This window comes from Nothoprocta perdicaria, unplaced genomic scaffold, assembly GCF_003342845.1.
Source record: "Nothoprocta perdicaria isolate Ctin4 unplaced genomic scaffold, notPer1 scaffold_68, whole genome shotgun sequence".
NCBI lineage: Eukaryota > Metazoa > Chordata > Aves > Tinamiformes > Tinamidae > Nothoprocta > Nothoprocta perdicaria.
Window position 1 is genome coordinate 513,956 of NW_020455954.1, and position 26,840 is coordinate 540,795.

Here is a 26,840-nt window from a genome sequence, read left to right on the forward strand (position 1 = left end):
AAGCATCGGAAGTTCCACAGGAACTTAAGGAAGCATTTCTTCACTGTGAGGGTGACAAAGCACTGGAACAGGCTGCCCAGAGAGGTTGTGGAGTCTCCTTCTTTGGAGTTCTTTAAAACCCGCTTGGATGCAGCCCTGTGCCACGTGCTCTAGGGGACCCTGCGTGAGCAGGGGGGTTGGACTCGATGACCTCTGAGGTCCCTTCCAACCTTCGGCATTCTATGATTCTATGATTCTATGATTATTATTATTTTTAATGCTATGAATTCAGGTGGTTTTCTGCACTCCTGCTGGCACTTCCCTGATGACACGGCAATTAGCACACATCAGGAAAGTGAAGTTCAACATCACATCATCCCACCTGGTGGTGAGATGCCACACAGTGTGGGATGTGATATTTTGTTATCTTGTTTAATTGTTGGCAACCACTCCAGAATGCAGTTACCTTTTCCACAAAGATCCATAAGCTCCTGCTACATGGGGCAGAGTGAAAAGGAAAATGTCATTAACAGAACTCCTCTTGAGACAGTCTAAGGCAGCTAGCTATAGAGAAGTGCAGATACCCTCAAAGATGAGAAATGAGGTTAGGTAAGATCTAGAAGKGGCCAGAAGATGATTCCTAGTGGGAACGACACATTGATTTTTAGGGGTGATGACTTATAGGATATTACACCTCAAGCCTGTCAAGCCTGTCAAGCCTGGCTGTTGCATCTCTTATGTAGGAAATGCCATATCTAGGGGGAAATATATTTATTTATGTCCAGATGTGTTATAGCTATTAGGTTAGGAATTTTAGAAACTGCTCCATCAAGCTGGGGTTAATGGACTGAAAGTATGAGAGGTGCAGGATTAATAATGTATTCAGTAGTTCTGCAGCTCAGTTGATATCGCTGCCATGTAAGAGATATGAGTGTATGTGCTGAACAAAGTAATCTTTCTATCAGGTTCCCGCCTAGCTCAGTCCTGCAGGAGGCTGACGTTTTGTCGCCTAAATTCAGCAAAGTGCTTAAACCTGGGAGTATCCCCTTGACCCCGACTTGAACTCAGTGTGAATACATACATGTTTAAAATTTTCCACACGCTCCTAAGTCCATAAGTCCATACCTAGTGTGCTCCRTGAGGCAAGAATAAAAGATATTCAGTGTCGCCAGGAATCACGGGTGACGTGCGTGCTTCGGTCACAGTCTGCTCCCTGGGGTGGGCTCTTGCTTCACCAGACTGTTTTCAGATGCATTTTTTTCTTCTGACCAAGGCCATTCGGGTTGTTCCTTTGCTCCCAGGCCTTTTCTTGGACAATTAGGGTCATGTTTTTAAGAGCTGCATGGGTTCAGGCCTCTTTGGCAAATCTGCCTGCAATTATCATAGTGGAGCAAGACAGACCTGAATGCGCAATATTCGGCATCCACAACATTGCTCAGATGCCAGAGTGAGATATGAGCTCTTTAGGAAATCAGACTGCTCTTGTGCTGGAAAGTCTGGCTTTCAACTCTTTGGAAAATCTGGGTGATGGACAGACTTCCTTTTAAAAATCTTCTCTGCTATCATCCTTAGCACTGCTAAAACCTCGACGAAGGTCATAGTTTTCACTGAAAGCCTGGAGAATCTTCCTTCGCTCACATACRTGCGCTACTGTCTGTACATCTAGTTGAAGATGTCTCATTTCCTGACTACGCTTATAGTGCTGACTCCAGTGCCAATGCCTCATGAGACACAGATGCATCTGCAGCTGCCTCATCACCATTAGATGTGGTGCAACCCTTTGTTTTCTTTATTTATGGAACTGTTTGTTGTCATTTGAACATTTGGCATTTCTATATTCTCGAGCTAGACCTCTGCTACATGACTGTGCAAAGTAATTTCTAGCAGGCTAATTACTAGAAAGAAAAGCCTGGTGAAAGCTGCTGCTGACCCCAGTTTCCTATATACATATTGCCAGGCAACTACTGCAATGAGGACAGTAATTTCTTTGGAGTCCTCAGTGACTCCCATAGACTTAAGCAGACTTTGGATAAGGCCACGTTTGTTTGATACAATCATTTGCTTTAATGGGGTGCGTCAAATTACTTCAGTTCCCTCCCAGTTTGAGACACAGCTGATTGATGTGGAGGGTGGGGAGGTTACAGAGGGAGAAAGAGAGGGAACAGTCTCCTTTGAAAGCAAATAAATACTACCACTTCTGCTAATTGCATAAAAGTCAAAAGCTAAGCCATAAATGGTAGTGCAAGTCTGAGATTACTTGGCAGTCCTGTTATTCAAATGCAGAACGCTGTATGAGGCAGATATAGAAGAGCTTAGTGTTAGAAAAGGCTCTTATCTTCACTTGTTAAACCACTCATGTGCTATGACAAGTCATCCCCAGCCTAACAAATGAAGATTAACGCACCAAAAGCAGCGTTAAGAAGTAGAGATACAGAGACTGTAACAGTGGACCCAAGTGGCCCCTGATCGTAGCAGATCTGACACCTCAGTCCAGCCTTGGCTCAGGCTTCTTTCTCATGGAAAGTCTGAAATCCACCTGCCTGTCATGTATCCATGAACATGCAAAGTAATTTTTTTGATACGAGAACTGACCTCCCAGTCTAATTAACCTAGTGAAAAGGCTCCTGCTGATTTCAATAGGCTTTGGACCAAGCCCAGAAGTGGCTGATAATGCACAGAGAGCATTAATATGCCCCAGAAGGATGGCAGATATCACAGCTCTGCTCATATTTGGTAGCTCCTATCAAAGCAGGCTACCCAGGCATACCAGAGAGGCTCCTGAGAGATGACTTACTGTGGAGTGGCAGAAAATTAGCTTCTATGTTAATATCCAGAGTTGTTTTCAAAAGTGAACTGGAATATGTGCTTGTGTGTGTTGGATTTTTCCTTTAAAAAATTCAATGTACAGAAACCACAATTGCTCTGTGATAAGACACTAACAAAGAGAAGAACAAAAGGAGCTATCAAAAGCAGTTRTGTGTTGCAATCCATCTGCATGTTTATCTGCAGTGACATGCACAGGTGGATTCATCTAGCAAAATTTAGGCAACTAAATGCCTCTTTCAGCATTCAAGTTAGGAGCCCGGTCTTCCTGGGTTCCTTGTATAATAGAGAAAAAGGCAAGTCTGGGGGGTAATTCAGTCCACCTCGGTTCTGAGTCACCTGAGGAAGTGTCTAACTCCTTCCTTGGTGGCAGGGGGAACAGAAGGCACCTGGCTGCCTAACCCAGGCACTGTYGGCAGCATTGTGAGCAGCACAGAAAATGGGGCTCGATACAAGACCACCAAATATCTCTGCTAAATTCCTGTCAAGTGAGTCAGATCTACCCAGGGTACCTGGCATAGTGAGATGCAAGAGGGCCAGAAGACAGCAAATGGGAAGCTGCAGAGGCAAATTCTCAGCGAATTCTTAGTTGCAAATTCTCAGCATTTGTTGCAGATTATCAACACCGCGGTCAACRTGCAGTTGAGGAGAAGGCAGAACAAACCTGTTTTCTAATTAAGGTTTAGAGGATTTGGCAGCAAGATGGGGAGAGGGAACACAATCCCTAGAGCCGCCTAAGTAGGATTGGGACTTCCACGCAGCAAGAATGAGTCACAGGGTGGGACAAGGAGAGAGAGAGAGAGAGAAGCAAACGCAGATCTGGGAAGGTAGAGAGTGTGGGTGGAAGGCAAATACCATGGACGAGCAGAGAGCTGCTGTATGAGTCAATTGAGTCGTATAGATTTTAATGTTTATCATAAATACCAAAGAAGTTTTAGAAACCGCCAACCCAGTAAGTAGTAAATCACAACCTTTTCTTGTGGTTAGGAGAACAAGGGAGGAAGAGGTGAGTGAAGGAAAAAGAGATAACAGGACTGTGAACACAAGACAGAGGGTGTTGTGGAAGATGACATAATGGAATACAGATTATCAGCAATTATGTGGCATGGACAATAAGATCAAATGATTAGTTTTTCCAGAAAGACGCTTCCCCGGTAATCTCTTATTAAAAGTGTGCTAGAATGCATGAACAATGCAAGAAAAACCCTTCTTACTCTAGTGGTTTTTCTTTCCATAATTGAGTTTTTCACTTAAAAAGGAAAGTATTCTGCAATACAATGCCTTAAGTGCTATTTCATGTTAGTAGTAATGTTGCTTCCTTATTTTGTCTTGTTTTGTTTTATTTTACTTAGTCCTGAATATAAGGCTTATAATTTGTTCAGAAATATTTTTAACTGTAGAAGTTCCTTTGGGGGAGCTCTGTCAATATGGTGATCACAGCTTACTAATTTTTACTTCATAGGAACGTGTCTCTTATAAGTGGTAAGGTATTTTCTGGAGAACATCCTGCATTGAATTTCAAATACAACTGTCAGTGCTGGACTTGAAACGTTCTCAGATAGTTGCACTAAAATCTGCAGCTTTAGAGTACTGTTCAGAATGGATATGAGGATGAGAATCTGAGGCATAGTTGTTATGTTATATTAATAAAATACATACCAGCTAATGGAGAGAGGGAGAATGTTTACCTGAAACTATAGGACGGGTTGTTACCCCCTTAATTTGGCTGAAGTTCAACCACTTGGGTTGGAAATTTTCCTGTTATGTGATTGCCTGCCTAATTTCAGACAAGATAGCTCAGATTAATCTTAGAAAAGGTTACAGAGAAAGATACTCTCTTCACAGTTGTTCACCTATCTGCACCACTATTTCTTTCATAAATCCTAAAATGCTCTTGAACAGGTGTTTGTAACTGGTATCATGGCTGTGCCCAAWCTGGTATTTAAAAGCTACATGTTTGCATTAAAATTCCCATATAGGAGATAAATTTTCCAGGGAACTGTCTCTGAATCCTTAACATGGTTTCTGTCTGAGTACCTGCTAGCACTTGGTGTTTAATTTCATGGCTGCATTTTTCTACAGGATTCCTACCTTAGCAGGGTACCCTCTGGGAAATTCACTGAAAATGTCTTTGGGTGGGCTGGATCTCCTTCACGGGTTGCTGGAAAGAAGCATGTTGGATGAGCATAGRATTGCAGGAAGGGAGAGGGAGGGCTTTGGGAGTGAAGGATTTGAAGGCGACTGCTGCTGCTGTGTGACATGCCCAGCTGAGCTTTTTTAATCAAGGACTGCTTTATAGCTAAAACCTGCTAGAACTATAAGGTGGGAATAGTTTGTATCTTCTCACCTCAGAAGGATATTATGAACTGTTTTTTTTTTTTTTTTTTTTTTGCGATTCTCTCAGATGTTGTATTGATTAGCACCATATGAAAAGGAAGGTGAAGCTTAGGATTCATCAGTAAAATGGAGTTGGAAGTGTTGATGTTGAAAGCCTGGGGTGTATCCAGGGAACAACGCTGAGGATGCAAAACAGAGCAATTATCATCAAAGAAGTCCCATCCATTTCTGTATGCTCAGAAAGGGAAAAATATGTTATATTACCATTGAATTGAAGGCTCCATCACTGAGCACACATGGAAGACAGCCCAATCTAGTTTCACTGGCAGTCTCCATTCCGGCATTTCCTAACTCTCCAGTGCTTGACCTCATAACCTTAAAATGTTATTTTTGAGTAGCTTTCTATCAGTTGCTATTATCTAATACTTAGAGTGAATAAAATGGAAAGACTGATAGAATGACCCAGGACCAGAAACTGATGTAAATGGCCGTTCATTTGCATTTCAGAGCAAAAGTGCTGTTCACATTTGATTTTTTTAGGCTTTCTATATGACCCTAAGTCTTAACGGTTTTTGATTTTAGGAGTGTTGCCCAAATTCACCCCTCATATTACTCCAATATGACTTTGGTATTTGGCTTATTGTACCCCTTTAATTTTGGAAGGTTAATCGTGCTAGCCTTACTCACAATAAAGAGATACATAGAYTTGGCTTACTACACTGGACTTCTTTGTATCAACACTTGAAAACAAAGAGACATATTTGGATGCCTTTGCAGGGTGGAAAAGAACTACTTTGTGCATTGCAGAAGAAGCAGCAGCTTTCACAGGGCAAATGAAGRCTTTGCCACAGAGCTGATGGAAAGTCAGCTAAGTGATGATTTCACAYGACAGTTTGCTGAAGACTGCATCATGCTCCCAAATTCTTGGTTAAATCCATTATATCCTTTAAACTATAAGTCTTATTGAAGTAAAGTGTATTTTTAGATAAACACGATGTTGTAATTTCTCTAGCTGCCTACATTGCTGAGAAAGTGTGGGCCAAACCCTGTCCTTTGYAGGAGAGGGAAAGTAAGGTGCGTGGCTGGGTACGTGTGAGCGCAGGTATGTGCAAATGTTTGTAACAAAGCAAGAGTTTTGCTTCTTTTGTATATTTTTATTGTTAAAAGAAAAGCTTGTAAAAAAGTGCAGCCTGCAAACCAGCTTGGCTCTGTTAGGCCAGGGGAAAAAAGAACGTGTGACAGCAGAAGCAGGATATTGTGGAATATGTCTAATGGAAGAGTGATGGGCTGAGGTTGACCAAAGCTCATGGGACAGAGATTCCCTCAGATTCCGGGTGATCAGTCCAAATTCTGCCTAGAGCAACATGAGTCGGAAGATGTTATCACATCACAGCTTGGTGGCTGAGGTGAAAATGAATGTGGTGGTTTGACAGCAGCAATTAACACCCCTGCTGCCAGTGGCAGCACCAAGGCCAGGGCAAGTTAACAGTTCCCCCTCACAGGGGCCTCAAGGTTGTGGCTAAGCTTGTACGGAGGGTAATGCAGAACTCACCAGGCTTCATGARAAGGAGAGTGGGCAGCTGGGAACACTGGGGAAGCACCTACGCCATGGGAAGCAATGGGTTAGAGTCACTATTTCACTGCTTAGCTAGCCAGAAAGGGAAAGCAGCAGGATTAGTTAGTGAAGTAAGAGAAGGCAAGTGTGTATTAGGATGCTACTTCTAGGGTCACAGGTCATGAAAAAAAAATGCTGCAAAAGCTTCTGTTTTGTTTTTGACTGTCATTTGCTCTCCTGTCACAAACACACGAACATTAAGATCTGATGCAATGACTGAAAGCTGAAAGCTGACCAATTCCAATTTTTATGACAGCTAGCTTTTATTTTATTTTATTTTATTTTATTTTATTTTATTTTATTTTATTTTATTTTATTTTATTTTATTTTATTTTATTTTATTTTATTTATTTTTTCAGTAGGAGTGTTCAGTCATGAGAGCAAACCACTAAGGAAAGTGATGGGCCATTCTTCTTGGCAAGTGTCCATATAAAGGATAGATGCTTTCCTGTATGTGCTTTTGTCCTACGTTTCTAAAATGAGTAGTTCATGAGCTCTTTGAGAGAGGTTGGGAGAAAAGAACAAAAAAAAAAAAAAAAAGATTCAGATGGTACATGGATATGGTATTGCAAAGTTCTGCAGGACAGCAGAGCTTGCAGTCACTGAGTCCTACCAGGACAGAGGAGTGTGAAGCATCTGCAAGCACCAGCTGCAGGTGGTTGCCGTGGCCATGACCTAGCTAAGTAGCTTCACTTTTTTGACAAGAGCTCCTCCAGTTTGCAGGGAGTACATGCAGAAGGAGAGCAAAGCAAAAGAGAGGTGGGTTACTGCCAAGTCAACACTAATGAATTTATCAATCTGTATTGCTTTTATACTTGAGCTATGCCTATGATAAGGATCTGAAGTGTGGTGTATCTGGTATGTCCTCCTTGTCTTCAGAGAGAGATAATCAATTCACAGGCTAATAGTTATTTTAATGTTAGCGTCAGTCTGTTTAATGTGTTTTAATTTGAAAACAGTCCCTAAGATGGTATTGCTGAGCCATTCAAAGAAGATATTTAAAGGTTTTAACACCTACACAGACAGACCTTCTCTGACATACCTTTGGAAAAGGCAGAGGATGGCTTTAGAAATACTACTACCTTGGTAACAAGGTCAGCTCAGCTAGGGAAAAGCATGAAGACAGCTAGCAATACAAAACACAGCCCAAACCCAACCAACCTCTCTTTCCTCCCAAAATGAATGATAGTAACAACAAGTTCAGGATTATTATAAAGGGTGTGAAAAGGATAATTCGGACGGCAGAGGGAAGTACTAGAAATGACAGTGCTCTCTAATTCCTTTCTTTGCTGTCAGCTCGTTCATTACCGACAGTACATATGTGGGAGTCGGTTGGAATGTGCCTCCCAATTAATATTTCACTACTAGATTAATGCCTCGCACTGAGACCTTACCATGACAGAGATTGCAAGAACAGGCACGTCGCTGTCCTGGCCTGCATACCGTCTAGGAAGACAAAGCAATGGAGGTTAGAAGCAAGCAAGAAGCACAAAGCAGTGAAGCGGCTTCCTCAAAATCCACAACAGGTCAGGTCAGAGCCAAAAGTAGAAGCAGGTCGTGTTATTTTGGCCCAGTATCCAAGCCACTAGAGAAGTGGCTATTCATCTGGCCCCTGTGGGCCTCCTGGGAGAGCAGATAACTACAGAAAGCAAGCCCAGGCTTGGGCTCCTATTCATAACCATGAGACTGTAGATATCCTGCATCATCTGATGCCTCTCTCAGTGAGTCTGACTCAGTGCTCATGCTGCTCTGCTCACACCTTGAGTATCAGCTCACTACCCCTTGCTCATGGCCTTAAAGAGGTCTCCTACCGTGACCTACCCGGTTTAAAGTGCATTTCACAATGGGGCAATTCGACTGACTTTCTATGAGCCTGTGACTCCCAGGGAAAATCTCTCAGATTTCTGTTACAAAAGCTGAACATATAGGTTGGTTGAGATATGACATAGTGCTAAGACACCTCATTCAAAAACACAATAGGAAAGTAAATGCGATAAAATCCCACACTGAATATGCCAGGGAGACTACCTATGACACTGAGAAGTTGTAAGCCTCTAAAGGATGGAGAGCACTCAGGTGGACAGCTAAGAACTTAGTCCAGTGTGCTGTACCTATTTGGTTTTGATAATTTCTAAAGGGGTACATCTATTGGAAACTACAGCTAACAGTTTGCTATAAATTGCTGTGTGGGTTTGTGACCCCTTCCTTTTACCTTGTACTACAGTGGTTACATTCATTGTAAACGTGAAAAGGGAGAAAACCGCACCAAATTAAGAAAGCAAAGATCCATTTAAGATATTTAAGATATTTCTTCTTCTCCARTGACAGAAAAAAAACCAAACCAAATAAACAAACAAACAAAAATATTCTTTCATTTAAGGTTCATTCAAAGTTTTGTGAAGTGAAGGATGTTTAGGATGAATTGTCATATTCAAATTCAAAACAAACAGGTTTTTGCATAGTTCCATATGTAAATATTTACATTTCTAGCAGTCCCGCATTCTCATCTATTGTTGCTGCAAGGAATGTCCAAGCCCTGATGTTTAGGAGCCCAGACTTTTCTTCATTTCCTGTAGGACAGGTTCTAAAAATGACTTGGTTTGCTTGTGTAGTGTTTCACCATGCTCAGAGGAATATGTTGGTGGATCCCACCAATATAGCCCATGCTTTTCACTTAACCTTCCTTATGACTTAACATAGGCCAGGACAATTTAAGGTTGCAAGTCAGCAACTTACAATCATACCCAAAGATCCCAGTTGGTAGGAAGGCAATCTGACAACAAGAACAAGAAGGAAAAAAAAAGAAAAAAGGCCCCCACAACAGTCTACCATGCTTCAGAATAAGGGTTATTTGATTCAGACCCCAATAAATTGCAAGAAAAACATGGAAAACAATGTTTGAAAATATTAGGTTAGTTCTGTGTGAGCTCAAGAGAAATACAGTTGTTTTGAAGTGCAAAAGATATTATCTGACTCTACATTTACTGTAGAAATTTAAATCCACCAAGTGTCACATAAAGCATCATAAGGAATCAGTGACCAAGACGACAAGTTGCTAAGGCAAATACAATACGTCTTTTTACTTTCATGCCACTGATTCGAATCCGGATGAAACTGGTAGTTAAATGGCCAGTGTGAATGAGCTTGACCAGCACTGGGATAATGTCTAAGGGCCCAGAACACCACAGCTGCCAGTATCTGCCATGGCCTTGTTGACAATTTCCACACAGAATTCAGAGTAGTTATAGAAAAAGAATGACCTTTTCACTTTCAGGGACATATTTTTCCAGTCAGCACCGAAAACTACAGTAATTGGGCATTGAGAAGGAAAAGAGGGAGAGAGAACATCAACCTTCAGAAACTTATCCAAAAGGAAAAGACCATTTTTTTTTTATCTGTCATGCTCAGACAAAAACAATATGTGAACTTGGAAGAACTGGACGAGATACTGTCATATCACTGGAAAAAAAAAGCCATCAGGCAAAGTAACAATGTATAAGATATATCTGACCATTCTGAAGGAACCCTAAAACCGTTGCAGGGTTCATTCCTGGCAAGGTCTACACATGTGCTTAATTTTATATGCATATGCCCACTGAGCCATAACGTTAAATAACAAGCCACTACTAAATTCCCAGGTAGAATCATCCAACTCTGAATGGGAAAATACCAAAATGCAAATTTGTCAACTTTTCTGCCCCTAACCTTGCCAAGAAAAAGCTATGTTGGCCATTAGGCACATCTGTTCCTAACTGCCAGTAATCTATTGCTCCCTAACAGGGTGTGGCCATTATATGTGCAAATGCAGAAAAACAGTTTAGACAGGAAGGGAAGAATATAATATATAGTTAATCCTTGCTGGAATTTTACACAGACAAATATAATTATCTAATTTTTTTTTCAGTCCTCTGTTTCCAAAAAGAATGCCAGAGAATTTTTAACACCACAAGAGATCAGGCACTCTGCTCCATCTCTGAAAATGCAACATCAAAACGTAGAACATGCATAATCATGTGCCACCATCTATTCTGAGTATGAATTATATCATACAGGCATTTGGTATCTCCAGAGGAACTGGATTTGGGTTAGCAAGAGATTGCATTGTTTTGTTCTACAACAAAGACACTGATTCCTGTGAGCTTTGGGGAGTTGGTTTGTGATGTTTGGATTGTATTATCAGGATAATACACCATATGGCTTAGTTATCAGATTCTTCATGAAGCTTTTCTTAACAAAAAAACAAAAGGGGTGATTTTCTTACTTTTGTACTTATGTAAGTCAGAAAGAATGCTGTGGATTTTTTTTTCCCTGTGTGAGGGGATGTTTTGAAGCATAACAAACAACATGCTTTAGGGGATCTAAAGTATAATTCAAGACATGACATTAAGGTACTATTTTATAATACCCTTTTTGTGCGAGCTTTCAAAACAYGCTCTTCTATCTGTTAAGGTTATTTACTGAACAAATACATGTGACATTCACCCATTGCATCTATTTTTTTTCTTTCAAATAAAGGTAGCATTCTGTAACTTTTTTTTTAGAACACGTGAGAAGTCACAATAAAACAATCATCTTGCAAAACACCAGCCTCCCTAGCAGAAGCCTCATGACAATCTGGTTTCAATAACATCAAGTGTGATTTTGCAGTTTTGGGGGATCTGTGGGGTGGGCTCCCCCACACAGAGAGACAGCTTGTTTCTCCTGGTCAAATTTTAAAAATAAGTAAGATTTCTGTTGACTCTCCAAATGGGTGGCCAACTCATCACAAAGAATTGTCTGTTGACTGAGTAGATTTGTGACAGGGGTAAGCGGTCCTACTTACGGACTGAACCCATGACCTTCTAATCCTATCTCATAGGTAGTGCCTGCTAGATTGTTCAATGGTCATTAGACTTGGGTGAACAATTTGGAGGGAAGATTGAGCCAATCTGGGGATTAAAGATCCTAAGAACCAAAACTCAGCTCTCAAACTTGTTTTTGGCTTTCAGTTTCCATGTAATTCTGTGTTTCAGTGATAAGCTTTTCAGTGCTATATGTTTGCATTGCCCTGATGGTAAACTTTCTCTCTGGATTTTGTAGGATGAGCTCGGATAGCTCAAGGGCACAGCACAAGTCCTTTGCCTCTGAAGCTGGTGAAACTGGAGTTTAAGTATTCACTTTGATGAAATAATGTAATGGCAATGCAATAAAATCAGACTGTTTGATTTTTACTAGGGATGAAATGGTTGGAATTTGAATTCAAAAATGAAAACACTTGTTTAGTTCTAGACCTGTTTCCTTTAAGTTTAATACCCTGTTGTGTAGAAAACCCATGAATTCTAGCACATTCAGAAGAATCTAATGATTTGGATACTTAAATCCAACTCAGCAGGCCTCCTGAGCACACAGACTAGCCTAGAAATTAAACAGAGAGACTGCTTTTGCCCCTGAATTTRCAAGACACTTTTCCGTCAACATAAGTCATCCCCTACAGCAAAACCAGATTTTTTCTCGACTTTGTTTTGAGACATAAGAGAAAGTCCCAGCAAATCTGGAAATGCTGCTACCTCATTTCTCTTAACTATTTGACAAATCTGCAATTAAAGCAATTCTCATCTATAGTTATTCTCTGATGTCTCATGAAAGAAAACACATCAAGCTTGTTTCTGCTATGACTTACTGGGAAGCTGTTTTCCTCCACTGTAATCTAGATATTCAATACTGCACTAAAACTTACTTTAGATCTCTCCAGTATTGCTGTGAGCCAGCATATACAGTATTTCTTAGACTCTTAAAATAGATGTTTTTAAAATACGACCTTTTGGATTTTAAGTATTTAGCAAGGATATTTTTACTTGCCAGAGGTTATCCTTTCTCGGGCAGTAAAGACTGTAATGTAAATATTAGACATAATCTATGCAAATAGTGTTTCTATACTTTTTTACCATATTTTCCATCCATCTGCCTCATATTTTCAAAATCAGAGGCTGTAGCATCCCTTATTTGCAAATCAAAGGAGTACTGATAACCAGATGATAATTGCACAACTGCTACTGTTCCATTAATAAAGGAGAAAGACACAAGTTCAAATAGTCAAAATATTTTTGCAGGGTCAGTTTTACACAGCCACAGGACACTCTTAACACTGCCTCTGTGTGAAAACTGGAAAAGTCACAAGCAAGAGAAGCTGACAGAGAAATACAGAATAAAGACTCTTTTTTCTTTAGGTCTCAACCGTATCTGTCTGCTCCCTGCACAGATACCTCTTATTAGATTTGGTTCAGTTTTGCTTTGTTCTCCTCTTAGACTGCTTGCTGCAGAGGTAGAACAAGAATAAATCCAAAGGGAGCGATGCTGTTGCCTTTTCTGCTGCATGCCATTTTGGACTGTGATAGGAAAGAAGGATGAATATTTTGGGATTTGGTTGAGGATGTGGCATAGGTGAGTGAGGAAGTGCAAGCATGTGATAGATAAGAGATCCACAAGTCATAGCTGTAGTCGGGCCTAAGGTCACTGCCTAAATTAGACCAGCCCAGGGTGAGTGGGTAGCTGCTAGCATCCAGAATGGCATGAAATGTACAGGAGAGCAGACTCAGCTATCTTATTTTTGTAGCTAAGTAGGAGGTGGGCAGTGTGTTTCTTTCAATGCCGATCATGGCATTCTGTTTAGCTTTTTATGCAGGAAAAATATAGGCCAGGGAGCACTGAGAAGAGCTATAAAAAGCATCAGAGGTCTGAGAGAAAAAATTGAATGAGTTTTCAATGATTGAGGAAAAGCTGAACGTTTTGTTCTGGAGAAGATTTTTTCATAAATGCAAAAGAAAGTGCAAAATGTCAGTGGGCAAAGTATCTTCTGTCTTTTTGAGGTGTTAGAAGTACTGAGCTTCATTGTACAAGTTTATGGACAATAAAGTCCTGGAATGGTGAAATCCTCAATACGGGTAGTTTTTATAAGTAGTGCTAAGCAAGGAGGGAGAAAGGTGTAGCTGCTCCTGCCTCAGGGAAGGTGGATGGACGCCTAACATCTAAAGATCACTTTTTGTCCTATTTACTGGTTCATGTTGCCAAACCCGTGGTTCCCCTGCACTCCCGCCATTCAGAAAGATGTGATCACCACGCTGCTTTCTTACACCACCCTCTCTGGGGAACGCATCTCGCTTGTCTCCAGTGTTTGTGGTCTTGTAACGTGCTAGCAACAGCCTTCTGCTGGAAGCACCCGGGAGCCCRCGCTGCCTGCTGCCGAGCAGGCTTATCGCAGGCCAGCACAGCGCGTCGGCATGGACTTAGCCTATGGATCCGCTGATGTATGTGTTCTGCTGATGCACTTAGAGATAAGCTGCGTGTTCTGGTTTAACAGGGTTGGCTCAACACCTTCTGCGAAGGGATGTTGCRTCCTTCAGGCAGCCTCTGAGGGAGATCGAGAATGCAGGTTGCGGATTTCTGATCTCCCTGTCCGTGACTGTCCTTGGCTATAATCATGCCTGTTTTAAGCTAACCTCGTTTTCTGCTTTACGTGATTACAAACTCCTAGGCCTCGTGGTACAGAGAGTGCCAGTGCGAGGGCTGGGCCCAGAGTCCAGATGTTCTGACACCGTGTCAGAAAAAAATACTCTCCAGTACCCATCTCTTATCACTGTGAAGGGGTTTTGTATGAAGTTAATAGTTTTGCAGGCTTCAATAAAATCTAATTGTACTGTTTAAGCTTTTCCTCTGTGGGATGGTTAAATGTAATTTGAGCAGAAAAGTTATGTTATGCTGTTCTACTGAATTCTACTACATTTAAGCATAAACCATTAAAAAAATCCTCAATAATTAAAAAAATGACAGTACTAGAAGAAAAAACATACAGAATATTTCTAAAAACCAAAAAGGATTTTCTAAGAGTGTGAGGCTGTCAGGAGATGAAGACTAATGTGTGGCTAGAGACTACAGTTTTGTCAATCATTCTGGTTCCTCCTCAGGAAATTTTAGGATTACTGACCCTGTTTATGGACTGACGCTGTATGTGCCACACCATCTGGGTACATAACCAGGAGATTACATTTGCCATATTTTATCTAGCTGTTTTGTAATGTCTCTGCTGGCTCAGCTGTCAATCCCAAATGATTATTATCACTTATCTCTTCCAGTACATTCACCCATACATGCATCGTTAGAAAAGGACTTCTTTAAATTATCAATTACAAGAAGAATCAAAGAAAAAGGCATGCAAAATACGACATGAAAAAAGGCACACCCCACATGGGAGGCATAGCCAAAACTCATCTTCAGTATAAAAATAGGAAGCAGAAGAAACGTCATGAAAATATATTGTAAGAAAAATGCATGTAAGCCTAAGGGGTGTGAGTCTGCATGCAAAGGGGGTAGATCTCAGGAGTACTAATCCACCTGGCTGCTTTCACAAGCTTATAATGATCTGCAAAAATGCTGGTCCCTAGGGACTGATCCAATTTGGACCACTGGGGCAGTAACACAGATGCACAATTTTTATGCCTGGGTTAGAGAAAGCACGCCAAATTTAGAAGATTCCCCTGGAAAAAAAACCCCAAAACTCCAAATGCCTTTTGCTAATTCTTCAGAACACCTGGAATAAGCTCAACAAGTTAAGGAACTAGCAAAAATGCACTGTGTAGTTTACCGTGGCTCCTACCTCAGTCAAATTAAAATTTTGAAGCAAGCAGCTAGAAGAAACCTTAGAAATTCATGGATAGCCTGTTGGGTGTTACATTTTTTGTGTCAGTGTTGACGGCTCATATTACACAAAAAACAAAGAGCTTCTGTTCACAGAGGGTCCACATGCTAAATATAATAACATTTCAAATGCTGGAAGTTTTGTGAGGGATATATATATATATATATATATTTGTATTCTGTATTTTTTTCCATTTTTAAGGCTTTTTCTCAGACTGTAAGCATTTTATGTGAAGTCAAACTTCTGGAAACAGATGTAAATGTCTCACAGTACAATAACAACTAAATCCTGCTTAGTTCTCTGAGTGATCTGAATAGTCACACATACATAAACAATCTCACACCTTCAGTGGGATAATCCATATAATCCAGGTGAGCATAAACTTTAGTTTGATATTTGCTCAAAAACAAATTCCAGATCATTTTTTATATTTAGTTTTTAGACAAATATCTTTTAAAACCATACAAACAACTACCTAATACAGTGTTTCTACACTCTGTAGTTATTAGGTATCTGCTTTAGTGCAAAGCTTCTATATCTTGGCTACGTTTGTGGATTTAGTGTTGGTTATTCTTTATGTAGGGATGTATTCTGATATGTTTGCTTTGGCTGACTCACAGTATGACAGCAAGTATCCCATGAAATAAATAAGAGCTCATGAAAAGGAAAGCATTAAGGGTAGCAAATATGCATCTGGCCTGTCGAAATTGGAGATACATCACTTGAGTTCTATACGCGTGCCCTAACAGCATTCTTCTTTAAATCTAGGCTTTGCAAAATATTATCTGAGCTGTGCTGGCTGAAAGGGACTTTGACGGCACCTCTTCTGCAGCAGCGTGCTTAGGTTGCAGCCTCCTAGTGAGCTCATGTCAAGCTGTGGCAAATGACTTGCAGTTGCAAAACCTGTGCACGGAGCAGGACAATCAGCCCACGCTCAGCTCCCTCAGGTGCTGGCTACACTGCACCTTCCAAAAGGTCATTTAATGCTGTGCAAGTACGATGCACGTCCGTGACACTGGGAATGGGAGGAAAGCTGCACCTGCCACTCTGCTTAAAATTAGAGAGAGGCTATTCTGCTGCTTGAGCAAATTTGTGGCTACATAATTATGAACTCCCTTTTTGGTTGTGCTCACCTGTCGCTGAGTAGCATGTGACGTGGCATTTTGCTTATAGGTTGGCACCTGATGGTACCAAGCAGAGAACRTGGACAGTTTTCTCAATTAATAGAAAAAATATCAGACGGAAATAAAATAGTTTGTCAACTAGTTGTTCTGAAAAGGGGCTAGGAATACCTGCTAGGTAAATGGTTCATGCTTCTGGGACTTCATACTTGTTGCCTATTTTTTATTTTTTTTTCCATATCTTATCCATAACAGTCTATTTGTCCTCAAGGTAAATAAGTGAAATAAGTGTTTGTTGTAGTAGTGAACACTASAGTTAGTTCAATTTGAGGGATGGAAGCGTGATGGAGAGAGCAAACTGGGCCAGTGATGAGGAAAAAGTGCAGGGATCAMGGCTCTTCAGTCAAATTGGGAGTATCCCAGGGAGCCAATGATCCGCTGGGGATATATGGGCATCGCCATATATCTTTGCCCCAATTTCCTTCACCGCTCTTCCCCTGAATGTACTGTGATTCCAAAGGTTACTAAACTATTCAGGAAAACTAAGAGAAGACCTTATGCCCTTTACCCCATGTGTTGGCAGACAACAGTCTTGCCTTCAATTGGGTGACTGGGGTGGAAGTGCACAGCAGTGCCACCACCTTGAGCAATACACCCATTTCATCAGTAGAAACGTGCCAGTAAATGCCAGTAAATGTGACAGCACACAGCACATGGGAGTCTTGGTTTAATTTTGTTTGCTAATGTTACACAATTTGATACTCCGATATTTCATGGCAGTAGCAAAGATTTACCACCAGATGAAAAGAAGAAATAAATCATGACTTAGAGTTTACTGGTGTATTTGCTGTATTAGAAAAATAATGTAACTGACAAAGAGAATGTATTTTTTTCTCTTCTGCTCCTAATTCAAGACTTCTGTCTCAAAGAGTCACAGTGGTGTTGGGTAGGCAGCTTAATTTGTTGCACTATATCAGTGCAGAAACAGCAACCTCCGGTGGTCATTTAGCCCAAATTACATGTAGTGTGTGAGGTCAATATGGCCTCTCCACTTGGCTTACTTGAAAGCACTTGTTACACTACTTTATTTTTATGCTTTCCCAGTTGTAGCTTGAAGTCACATGCATCTTCACACTTTACAGATGCTGCAATACAGTTTTAAAATTTACATAAAATAGTAAGATTTCCAACAGAATGCAGGCAGGAGTTCACTGAATTCATTGACTATCCAGATCTTGGCTACCAATAATAAATTCCAGCCTGAACCACCATTGCAAGAAAGCTAGATCATTTCCTTTAGGAAAGCAGATATAGAAAYTTTCATATCAATCCAATATTAGATACATTCCTCTTTCCTTTCACTTATCATGTCCATGGAAGCCCTGTAGATGCAAAGTCAAAAAACAAAGCTATGTCCTTTGTCCTGTATACATAACTGTGAAATGGAATATATATATATATAAATATATATATATATATATATATATATAAAAGTAATAAGTTTGATGAATAGTCTATCTTCAATATTTAAAAAGCACAGATACATACCTGCTATTGATTAAATGATGTTCTAGAGTGAACTAGATGAATGTCATTTATGCTTCTGCCCAGCAAAACCATAGCAGCCTTCAGAGCTGCAGACTCTTAGCCTGACTGGGTGAGATTTCATCTCATCTCACAGGTTAAGGAGGACACAGTCTAGCCAGTTTTTAGACTTCACCTTTATCTTCCTCTTTTAACTTTCTCCTAAGGGAGAGAGATCTGTGAAACTTTGGACACAGCCARACATACACTCCAGTTATGTTTAATTAAGACTTGGAGCTGATAAAATTTGGAAAATGTCCATATTCATGCATAAGCAAAGAAAGTAATTCATTCTTTCATTTTGCTGTATGAAAAATATAACAAAAGCATGGAATTTACGTCTTGAAGTGTGAGATACTTGTTTTCCCCTGGTCCTGAATTGTGGCTTACCTCTTCCAGCCATTCCCATATTCCAAACTTGGATTCCCCCACAACAGAAATGCAGTATCTCACCCGTGTTATTCTGCAAGGTAATTTGCTTTCCTCTGTGATGAATCCCTATTCAGCAAACAACTCCTTAACTTCCTGTATTTTAGTTTGATTTCTGATTCTGATAAGGTACACGATTTTCAAAAGAATTTGACTAATTCCATATGAACATGATTTTTCATTGTATTTAGTAAAAAAGGTTCAAAGACCTCATGTGCTTCATCATCTCGATCACTGTGAAGACCAAAATAGGAATAATCCAGCCTCTCACAGACTTTCTTGTACATTCCTGAAGGTCTGCTGCCTTCTCTGCAGCTTCAGACACAGGCCACAGATTGATAAAACCTATCGAATCACTTCAGTTTAGCAAATCGAATACTTTTTGAAACCCACATTGCTTTGGAATCAGTGTTTCCCACACCTTAGGTTTTATAAAACTTATCTTAATTTTAGGGTTGTTATGTATGTAAGATGTGAATGTTTTGTGACGTCTAACGTGAATGTCCCTAAAATAATCTGAGTATAGACAAGAAAAGAAAGAACTAGTTATACGGGAGTTTGTTGTGCAAATTCAGAATGTTTTCTGTATATAAATGTCCAGTTCTAAAGAGTGATCTGTATGATTGGAGATATATCTCCCTGTGAGGCATTCCTGTTGTCTGTGTGTCTTTTCTTGATGTAAATATTTCATGTGGAGAAAAAGAACCTAAATTAGTACATGGTCACCAAAGATTACTATTTCCTTGAGATTGTCAGGACTGCATATCAGAAAGGCCTGCTTTGGATCAAGTCTTCATGCTGATCTGTTCTAAACATAACAGAAAAAGAAATTATTTGTATTATTTTTACATAATTCTTTGTAAATGCATTAGTGCTCAGAGAATAAACCCCATGGCTCTTGCAAAATCCTCGTATATACTGAGATAGTGGCCTGAATATAAGTATAATGGAGATGCAACATGTTTCCAAAATATCCAGTCACATAGCAAGTGCCGCCTTACTGAGGGATAATTAAAAAATATTTTAGAGATCTAGCCATGGATCAAATTAGCTRTGGATTAATCTGCAGTCAGAGTGGAATGTCATTTTGGGAATAGCTCTCAGGGAACATCCTGCCAGAAATACTTCTTAGGTGCTCTTCTCTGGCTCTGGCATAAGGACTTAACTAAACATAAGACTAAACTAAAGGCCAGGGCCAAATACTAGCGGCATCTCTAACAGCTAGTGAATAGGAGAGTCAATTCTTGCCTCTAACTAACCTCACCTSCCTTATCTTGGCATAGTAATACTTAGATCAGGATTTTTGCCCTCCTTTCTCCAGATGCCTGATCATTTTCTTCTGGCTTCATAGCAGCAGTTCTGCACTTCTCAGCTGCCAGTAGGGAAGGGCATGAATCCATGGCTTTTTTCCCGGCTCCACCATCACAATCCTGTAGACCAGGACATAACGCGAATCCTTGTTCTCCATTCTCCCTAGAGCATTTCTGTAGAACAAGGCACAGTGGGTGGATGTTTGGGCCATCCCTCAAACTCACCTATCCCACCACCTTCATTTCTTTCTCCGCTGTGTTGTCAGTCACACTGTATAATCTAGGTGGCTTTTCCTGGCATGCCCCAAGAAATCTCTTCCTGCCATTAACTTGAGTGATCGTGTTGCTCTCGGCAGCCCAYGAGCCCGAAGCCCAGGCTGGGAGCTCCGGCAGAGATCAGGGCACCATGGGGCAGTGCCGTGCCGGCTCATTCAATTTCCATTCCAATAACACATGCGCCAAGCAGTGATTTATTAAAGCCCGCCGCGGAAAACAAAATTGGAAGCATAAACATATGCAGATGGAATTCCGAGCTGGGGAAGATTCTGCCAATTTCTGCAACTTATGCATGCTCAAAATATTTACTTAGGAATTCTTAATTAAATAAACCATTCAGTAGTGGTGTACTGTTTCAGATGTGTCACAGTGTCACCACAAAATATGTCAGTGGTTGCTTTTAACAAAGATTCCATTATAAAGCTTTTTATCAGGCGCTCTGGGCTAACTTTTCAGAACACTGCGCAGAGAGTTAAGACGTTGCAGCTCCTCTTTGGCTAATGGGATTCATGTGGCTAAATTTCTTCATTCCACACTGAAAACAAATCCGTGCCCAACAGAAACTTCAGGTGAATATCGAGCAGCATGGTCAGGGGTGACATCACTGTAACCCTAAGGGTGCTTTTTCAAAGGACTTACAGTAAGGTCATGGGGACCTATTTTGTATCTATATAGATAGATATAAATATATTTTTGAGCTTTCCATTTTTTCCCAGAGATTCTGAGTGCTTCCAAAAAATACCATTTAAGTGTCTAGCTTTCTCTATGGGATATTTATCTGAAGTTGCAAAAGCACAATAATGTTTGGAATCAGTGAAATCATTCGTTTGAAATCAGTTAAGCAAACACATGTGATTGCAAATGTAAAATAAGGACTCAGTGTTTGATTTTTGAGGAGTTCTCAAAGATATTTACCTTGTATGAAGTAGTTAGAATATAGAATTATTCACATTATTGTGATCTTTCATGTTTTCCAGGTAATACTTGTAAAAAGGAAAGCTAGAGATCCCAGAGAGCTTTAGAGAGCTCCTAGAGAGAACATACAGTCATAATGAAGAATAAGAATGAAGAATTTTCACTTTTTTTTTGCAACAATCTGCCTTTGCAAGCTTAAAAAGCAATTAATATTTCAGATTATTAGCTGAAAGCTTGTCTTACCCTGAAACAAATTTTTGCTTAAAGCGAAGACTATGGCATCAGATACATTTATTTTTTCAAAGAATGAGAACTGAACAGTTCAGAATTGCAATGCAAAAGACAGGCCTTCCAAAGTATCAGTATCAGCTTGCATTTGGCTTGCTGTAATTTTGAACTGCCAGGTGCTATCCAAATCCAGATTCAGATCTTAAGAGGGTTTTTTTTTTGTTTTGTTTTATTTTTTAAATTTTGAATTAACTGTTTATAATTATAGCTCAGTTTCCATGCTAGCATTTGCCTTGGACTAATGATTGATGATTAAGACAGGTAAAGACTCTTCATAAGGCAGTCACCACTATAAATTGCTTTGGAAGTGCAACGTGGTCCCACTAATGCTGTTTAAGTAGACAACTCACGTGGATGACCTAGTATCCAATGCGCTCAGTGCGGTCTGGTCACAATTACAGTAAACTGCACCAGAAATCTGAACAAAACCCTGCACTCAGGATTTCCTTGCGATAAGAATCAAGGGAGTTCGCACCACAAAGAAAGATTAGATGGGAGGAGATGCCAAGATGTGGCRTGCGGATCTGTCTTTTGACAGCTGTAAAGCAAAGCCGTCTCCATCTAGCAACCAAGGCAGCCTTCAACCTGCCAAGGGCCAGGAGCGCAGCATGAGCCTGCAGGATATGTGACAGATGCATAAACTGAGGGACGCCGCAAGAAATAGCAGAGAGGAAACTTGAAATGCTGCTGGGTGCATTTCTTTAATATAAATAATGTTTTTCCCCAAAACCTCGGTTTCATGATTCAGCATTTCTGTTGGCACCAAAATTATAGTAACAATTTAAAAATAGATTCAACAAGTCTGAGAGAATATGCTGGTAAGTTCAGACCAAAGAGGAGGAAGTCTCTGGAACAGCAGTAGTAATAAACAGCAGTAATAAAAAGAACTGAGACTCCCCTCTCCCTTTCATCCAGTAATCGCAGTATAATGCTTTTAAAAGGAAATATCAAAAGGACTTTGCAAACAAGCATTACTTATGATATTCTCACAATACCTTCTGAGGCAGATATGATCATGCTTATTTTATAGATGTATAAACTGACTCACTGTATTAAAATAGTTTGACCAAGGTCTGCTGGAAAAACAACAGGAGAAAAAAAGAATATACTCTTTAACCCGTTACTAAATACTAGCAATGTGCATGGAAGAAGCAACCAAATTGAAAATTATACATAGGGTAGCTACTGTAGCCAATTCTTCCCTGTTTTATTTTTCTTTTGCTTTGTAAGTCACGTGTGTTTGCTGTTCAGCTTGAAATATAGTTAGTGGGAACTGCTGGGGCTCAGCAATTCTTAGGGGGAAAAAAAAAAGCTATTTGAAACTGATTGCTAAAGATGCTAAACCCTCAGAGCCACAGTYTTGCTACTGGCTAATGACAGCCACCAAAGGTGTCCTCGGCAAGTCACTGATGATCTGGCACCCAGCAATCCAGACTTGGGTCCCCCTTTTTGCATTCCCCCTTAGAGCACTGACTCGAGCTAAGAGCATCTGCACATTCCCAAGGACCCAGCCCTTGGCTCCTTCATACTTAGGTTTTCTCTGACTCTGCAATGACTGAAAATTCTTTGTTTTTCTCAGCTGATCCACTTTCTATGTTTATGTAGAAACATCCTAACAGATGTAATATAACTGTTGTGTATTCCTCTTGGACTCTCTCAATCAGAAAAACTATTGACTACATTTTATTATTGACTAGAGTCTCATGTCATCCTATTTTCTTCAAACTGCACTTGCACTTATTGCATTAATTTATTGCATTCATGGACAGTGCTGGTACCTGAAAGTGGGAGGGTTGCTCCTGCAGCTTTGAAACCCATCAGCTTTCAAGGGGAAAACTGATAATGTCAAGGAAGAGGAGGGCATGGTGTTGGGAGACGACCTTGTGTTCCTAGTAGTGGTGATATGCAAGCCCGAAGAACACAGCTTGACACTCAAGTCCTGAGGTGGACTTGCAGAGCTAGTAGTTGAAAACTTTTCCTTTTTTTCATGAAATTCGCTCGGAAATCACTAGGACAAATAAGCACGAGACCTAGCAATGCCATCTACAGCCGAGCATTTCACYCTCAGAGCCCAACGACATTTGTGAGCTGCCCTCCCTGCTGCCTCCCTGTAAACTGAATCCCCCCTGTGAACTCTCCTAGAGTCTTTTTGAGAGCCCTATGCACAGTGGGTAACTGCATTACTAATTTAGTTTGCTGAGCATTCAAACTATTATGTTTTCTTAGTCACGGAGAAAGGCATTCAACTACTGCTCTCTATATTGAACGGTGTAATGCTGTGGGATATTGTGTGGCTGGATATACTCTCTTCCCTCATCACCACTTTAACAACATAAAAGAAGCAAACTTGGCTCCTAGCACAATTCAAAAAAGGATGCTGGTATTTTATTGTGATCAAAGAACGTATGTTTCTGAATACAATGCATCAGCTATAAAGGAAATATTTTTTCTCTTTTCACTCTTTACTGCATCATTTTGAGGCTGTATATCACACATTCAGTGGAGAGTCCCTGGCTCAGAGAAATGCTCTAGTTTTTAATATCAAATATTGTTATTTTTTCCTCTCCTTCTGYATATACCCAGAAGTCAGAAGTTACTACCTAATGCACTGTTGTACAGAACACAGAATCTCGTTATCTCTCCATCAAATTCAGTATTTGATATATTTTTTAATATCATCACATCTCATAAAAATCCATATTTAAATACCATGTTGTTTAAATATTTTATACTGCTATTTAAGTAGAAGTGGGCCAGAAAAAATCTCAACCCAAAACCTGCATGCATCTTGGTGAGTCACTGCATCCAGTTTACACTCCAACTTTGTTCCTCAGTTTGCAGAAGAACAAGAATTAAAGTTAGAGGTCCGCACCCATATTCCAAACACTGTGAGTGGTCAGAGCTGCAACTACGTTTTGCTCTTATTTTTGTTTAATAGGAACTACCACATGGCATGTGTGCTCTGTGTTTGCAGTACCTTGTCTCTGTATCTATAAAACCCCAAACCATAAAAAAAAAAGGCAAATTTTTCATAGATTGTTAACTTTGGAAAAGATGCACAAATACCTATTAAAGGCAGAATGAATCATCATGAAATTTCCATTCCACAGTAAAAYTGGTATTTCATTTTGACCAGGGAAGAGTTCTTCATTTCTCCCTATTTGCTCTGGCTTTACTGAAGTTTATTGAAACAGCAAAATGAAACACTCTGATTTTGTTGAAATGCAACATTTATGTAACTTTTTAGTTACCTTTAAGATGAAGTTGATAAATTCTTATAAAATGTTTAAAATCCGTTCAGTCAGCATATTCCAAAAAGAGCATTTCCAGTGGGATATTTTAAACATTAACATTAGTGGCTTAAGTGCATGTTCAAGACAGAGTGAAAAGCAATGGAGAACTTGCTTTTTATCTTCTTATTAACCTATACATATGGCAACTTCTCTTACTGGGAAACCTGACTTAAACCCGAAGTGCCACGAACATAAGTATCTTTACACTTACAGAGAGAGTCAACAGCAGCACTGGCTGGGAAAATAAAACTACCCATGTATTTTGATGAGCATTTTGGGACAAGTTAAAGCAGGACACGGGTTTGCAGAGTTACTGCACTGCAACCAGCAAGGATCGGTCAAGGATCCCAACTAGTGTCCCCAGAAATCATTATGGAGCAGGACATCTTGAGCTATGTGCTCGGCAAGGCCTGTTTTGCTAATGCAGCTGCACTGCTCTTTCCATATTTGCTAGCTTGCTCAGAGGCAAATCAAGCATCCCTGCATGGTACCGGATAGATGAGACTGGAGGTATTACTGAACGTGTAGTCATGGTGTCTTATTTTTCAAAAATACTATCACTTAAAACACTGCCTGTAAAGACGTTGAAAAACAAGACTGCAAACTGCTGAAAAGTGAGCTAAAAAAAAAAAAAAAACAAAAAACCACTAAACTGAAAACATATGGCAGGTGCAAGTTACATGCAAGTTTTATAATTTCTGAAAATACACTTGAAGAATGAGAACTGCAAATGTTTCCGGTCTGGATGGCACATATTAAGGATCACATAATGTGCTCCATGATATTTGCCAGGTCTGAAAGTGCTCTTATGCTAGTGAACTTCTATTAATTTCCCTGAGAGTAATAATGGGCAAGAGGGTTGATAGASTCAAGTCCTTCTCTAAATTGTGCCCAATGGTTTCGAACACAGGATGGCTGGGATGGTTAAAATGCTGAATCTAAGCCATTCAAGGCAGACTTGAGTTTCAGAGATTTTCAGACTTCAGTTATCCATGTCCCTTGGTTTCTGCCTTTCAGTATTGCTTRCTTTCTACATCTCATTAGTTCACAGTTGTATGTGGGGCTGGAAGTTGAAGGACCAAAATTCCATGAGGGAGCCAGTCTCTCATGGCCTAAACTGAACTAGGAACTACTGCAAGATTTCCAAACAGATCTTCCAGATCAGAGAGGTAGGGATAAGCCTAAATAATTATAGGAACCCAGCTTCCAGACCTTCCCTGTTTGTCCAGTGCCTTGCCTGCCACACAGTAGTGTGCAGCAAACTCAGTTAATGGTCTCAATTCCATTATAATGTGTCTTTCTGCTTTTCTTCAGAGCTTTGTCATCCGTGGTGGCTTTAGGAGCTAATATAATCTGCAACAAAATCCCGGGCTTGGCCCCTCGACAACGAGCGATCTGCCAGAGCCGCCCCGATGCCATCATCGTGATCGGAGAAGGGGCACAAATGGGAATCAATGAATGCCAGTACCAGTTCCGGTACGGGAGGTGGAACTGCTCTGCCCTGGGGGAGAAAACGGTCTTTGGACAAGAGCTTCGAGTAGGTAAGGGAGTCACTAAACAGTGCTAAAATGTTGCATAGGGGCTGTTTGTCTTTTACCTTTCCCATTGTGGTCTTGCAAAGGTCTACGTCCCTTAGGGGTTTGCTTACTAGAGCTAAACGGTGACACTCCCCGATAAACAGCAGTCTTCATCTTATCTTTGCACTCACTTTTTTCACTGAATAAGGGATAAGAAATCTTTACTGCTTTCCAGGTAACCTTCCATAACTGTGCGGTTTCACCTCTAGAAATGTCCCAGATGCCTCTATGGGCACCTAAGGACACAGCCATCACCCTCCCTTCTGTTGTCATGACAAGTGTATTGCATACCTCACCTGGTCAAAACAGAAATAAGATCAGTTCCAAAAAACCTCCACAGACCCCGCAAAACTTAAGCAGTAGGGATTTCCCACCTAACTGATAGAAACACTGTGCACATGACATCAGCTTTGAACTCAAAAATGTTTGCATATTGTGTCAGATTCTTCTTTGGGTGATTTTTTCTTTAATTCAATTGTTCAGGTGGGTCTTCTGCCTGCAACACAGTTGAATGTGCTCAGATGTAAGATCTCTTTAAAAATACAAGAAAAACTGGCATAACATTTCAACACATTTGTGATAGGAGGAAATGGCTTACATGGTGCTTAAACTGTTACTATTA

The 26,840-nt window shown here is 40.3% G+C and overlaps 1 protein-coding gene across 2 annotated transcripts in view; it reads left to right on the forward strand.

Moving 5' to 3' along the window:
• Positions 1–26,840, forward strand: part of WNT7B (Wnt family member 7B) — an 88,939-nt gene that overhangs the window by 22,425 nt on the left and 39,674 nt on the right. For both annotated transcript variants that reach the window (XM_026050342.1, XM_026050341.1), the window contains exon 2: positions 25,956–26,182. In XM_026050342.1, the coding sequence (XP_025906127.1) occupies positions 25,956–26,182 (227 nt within the window). The remainder of the gene's footprint in view (positions 1–25,955; positions 26,183–26,840) is intronic.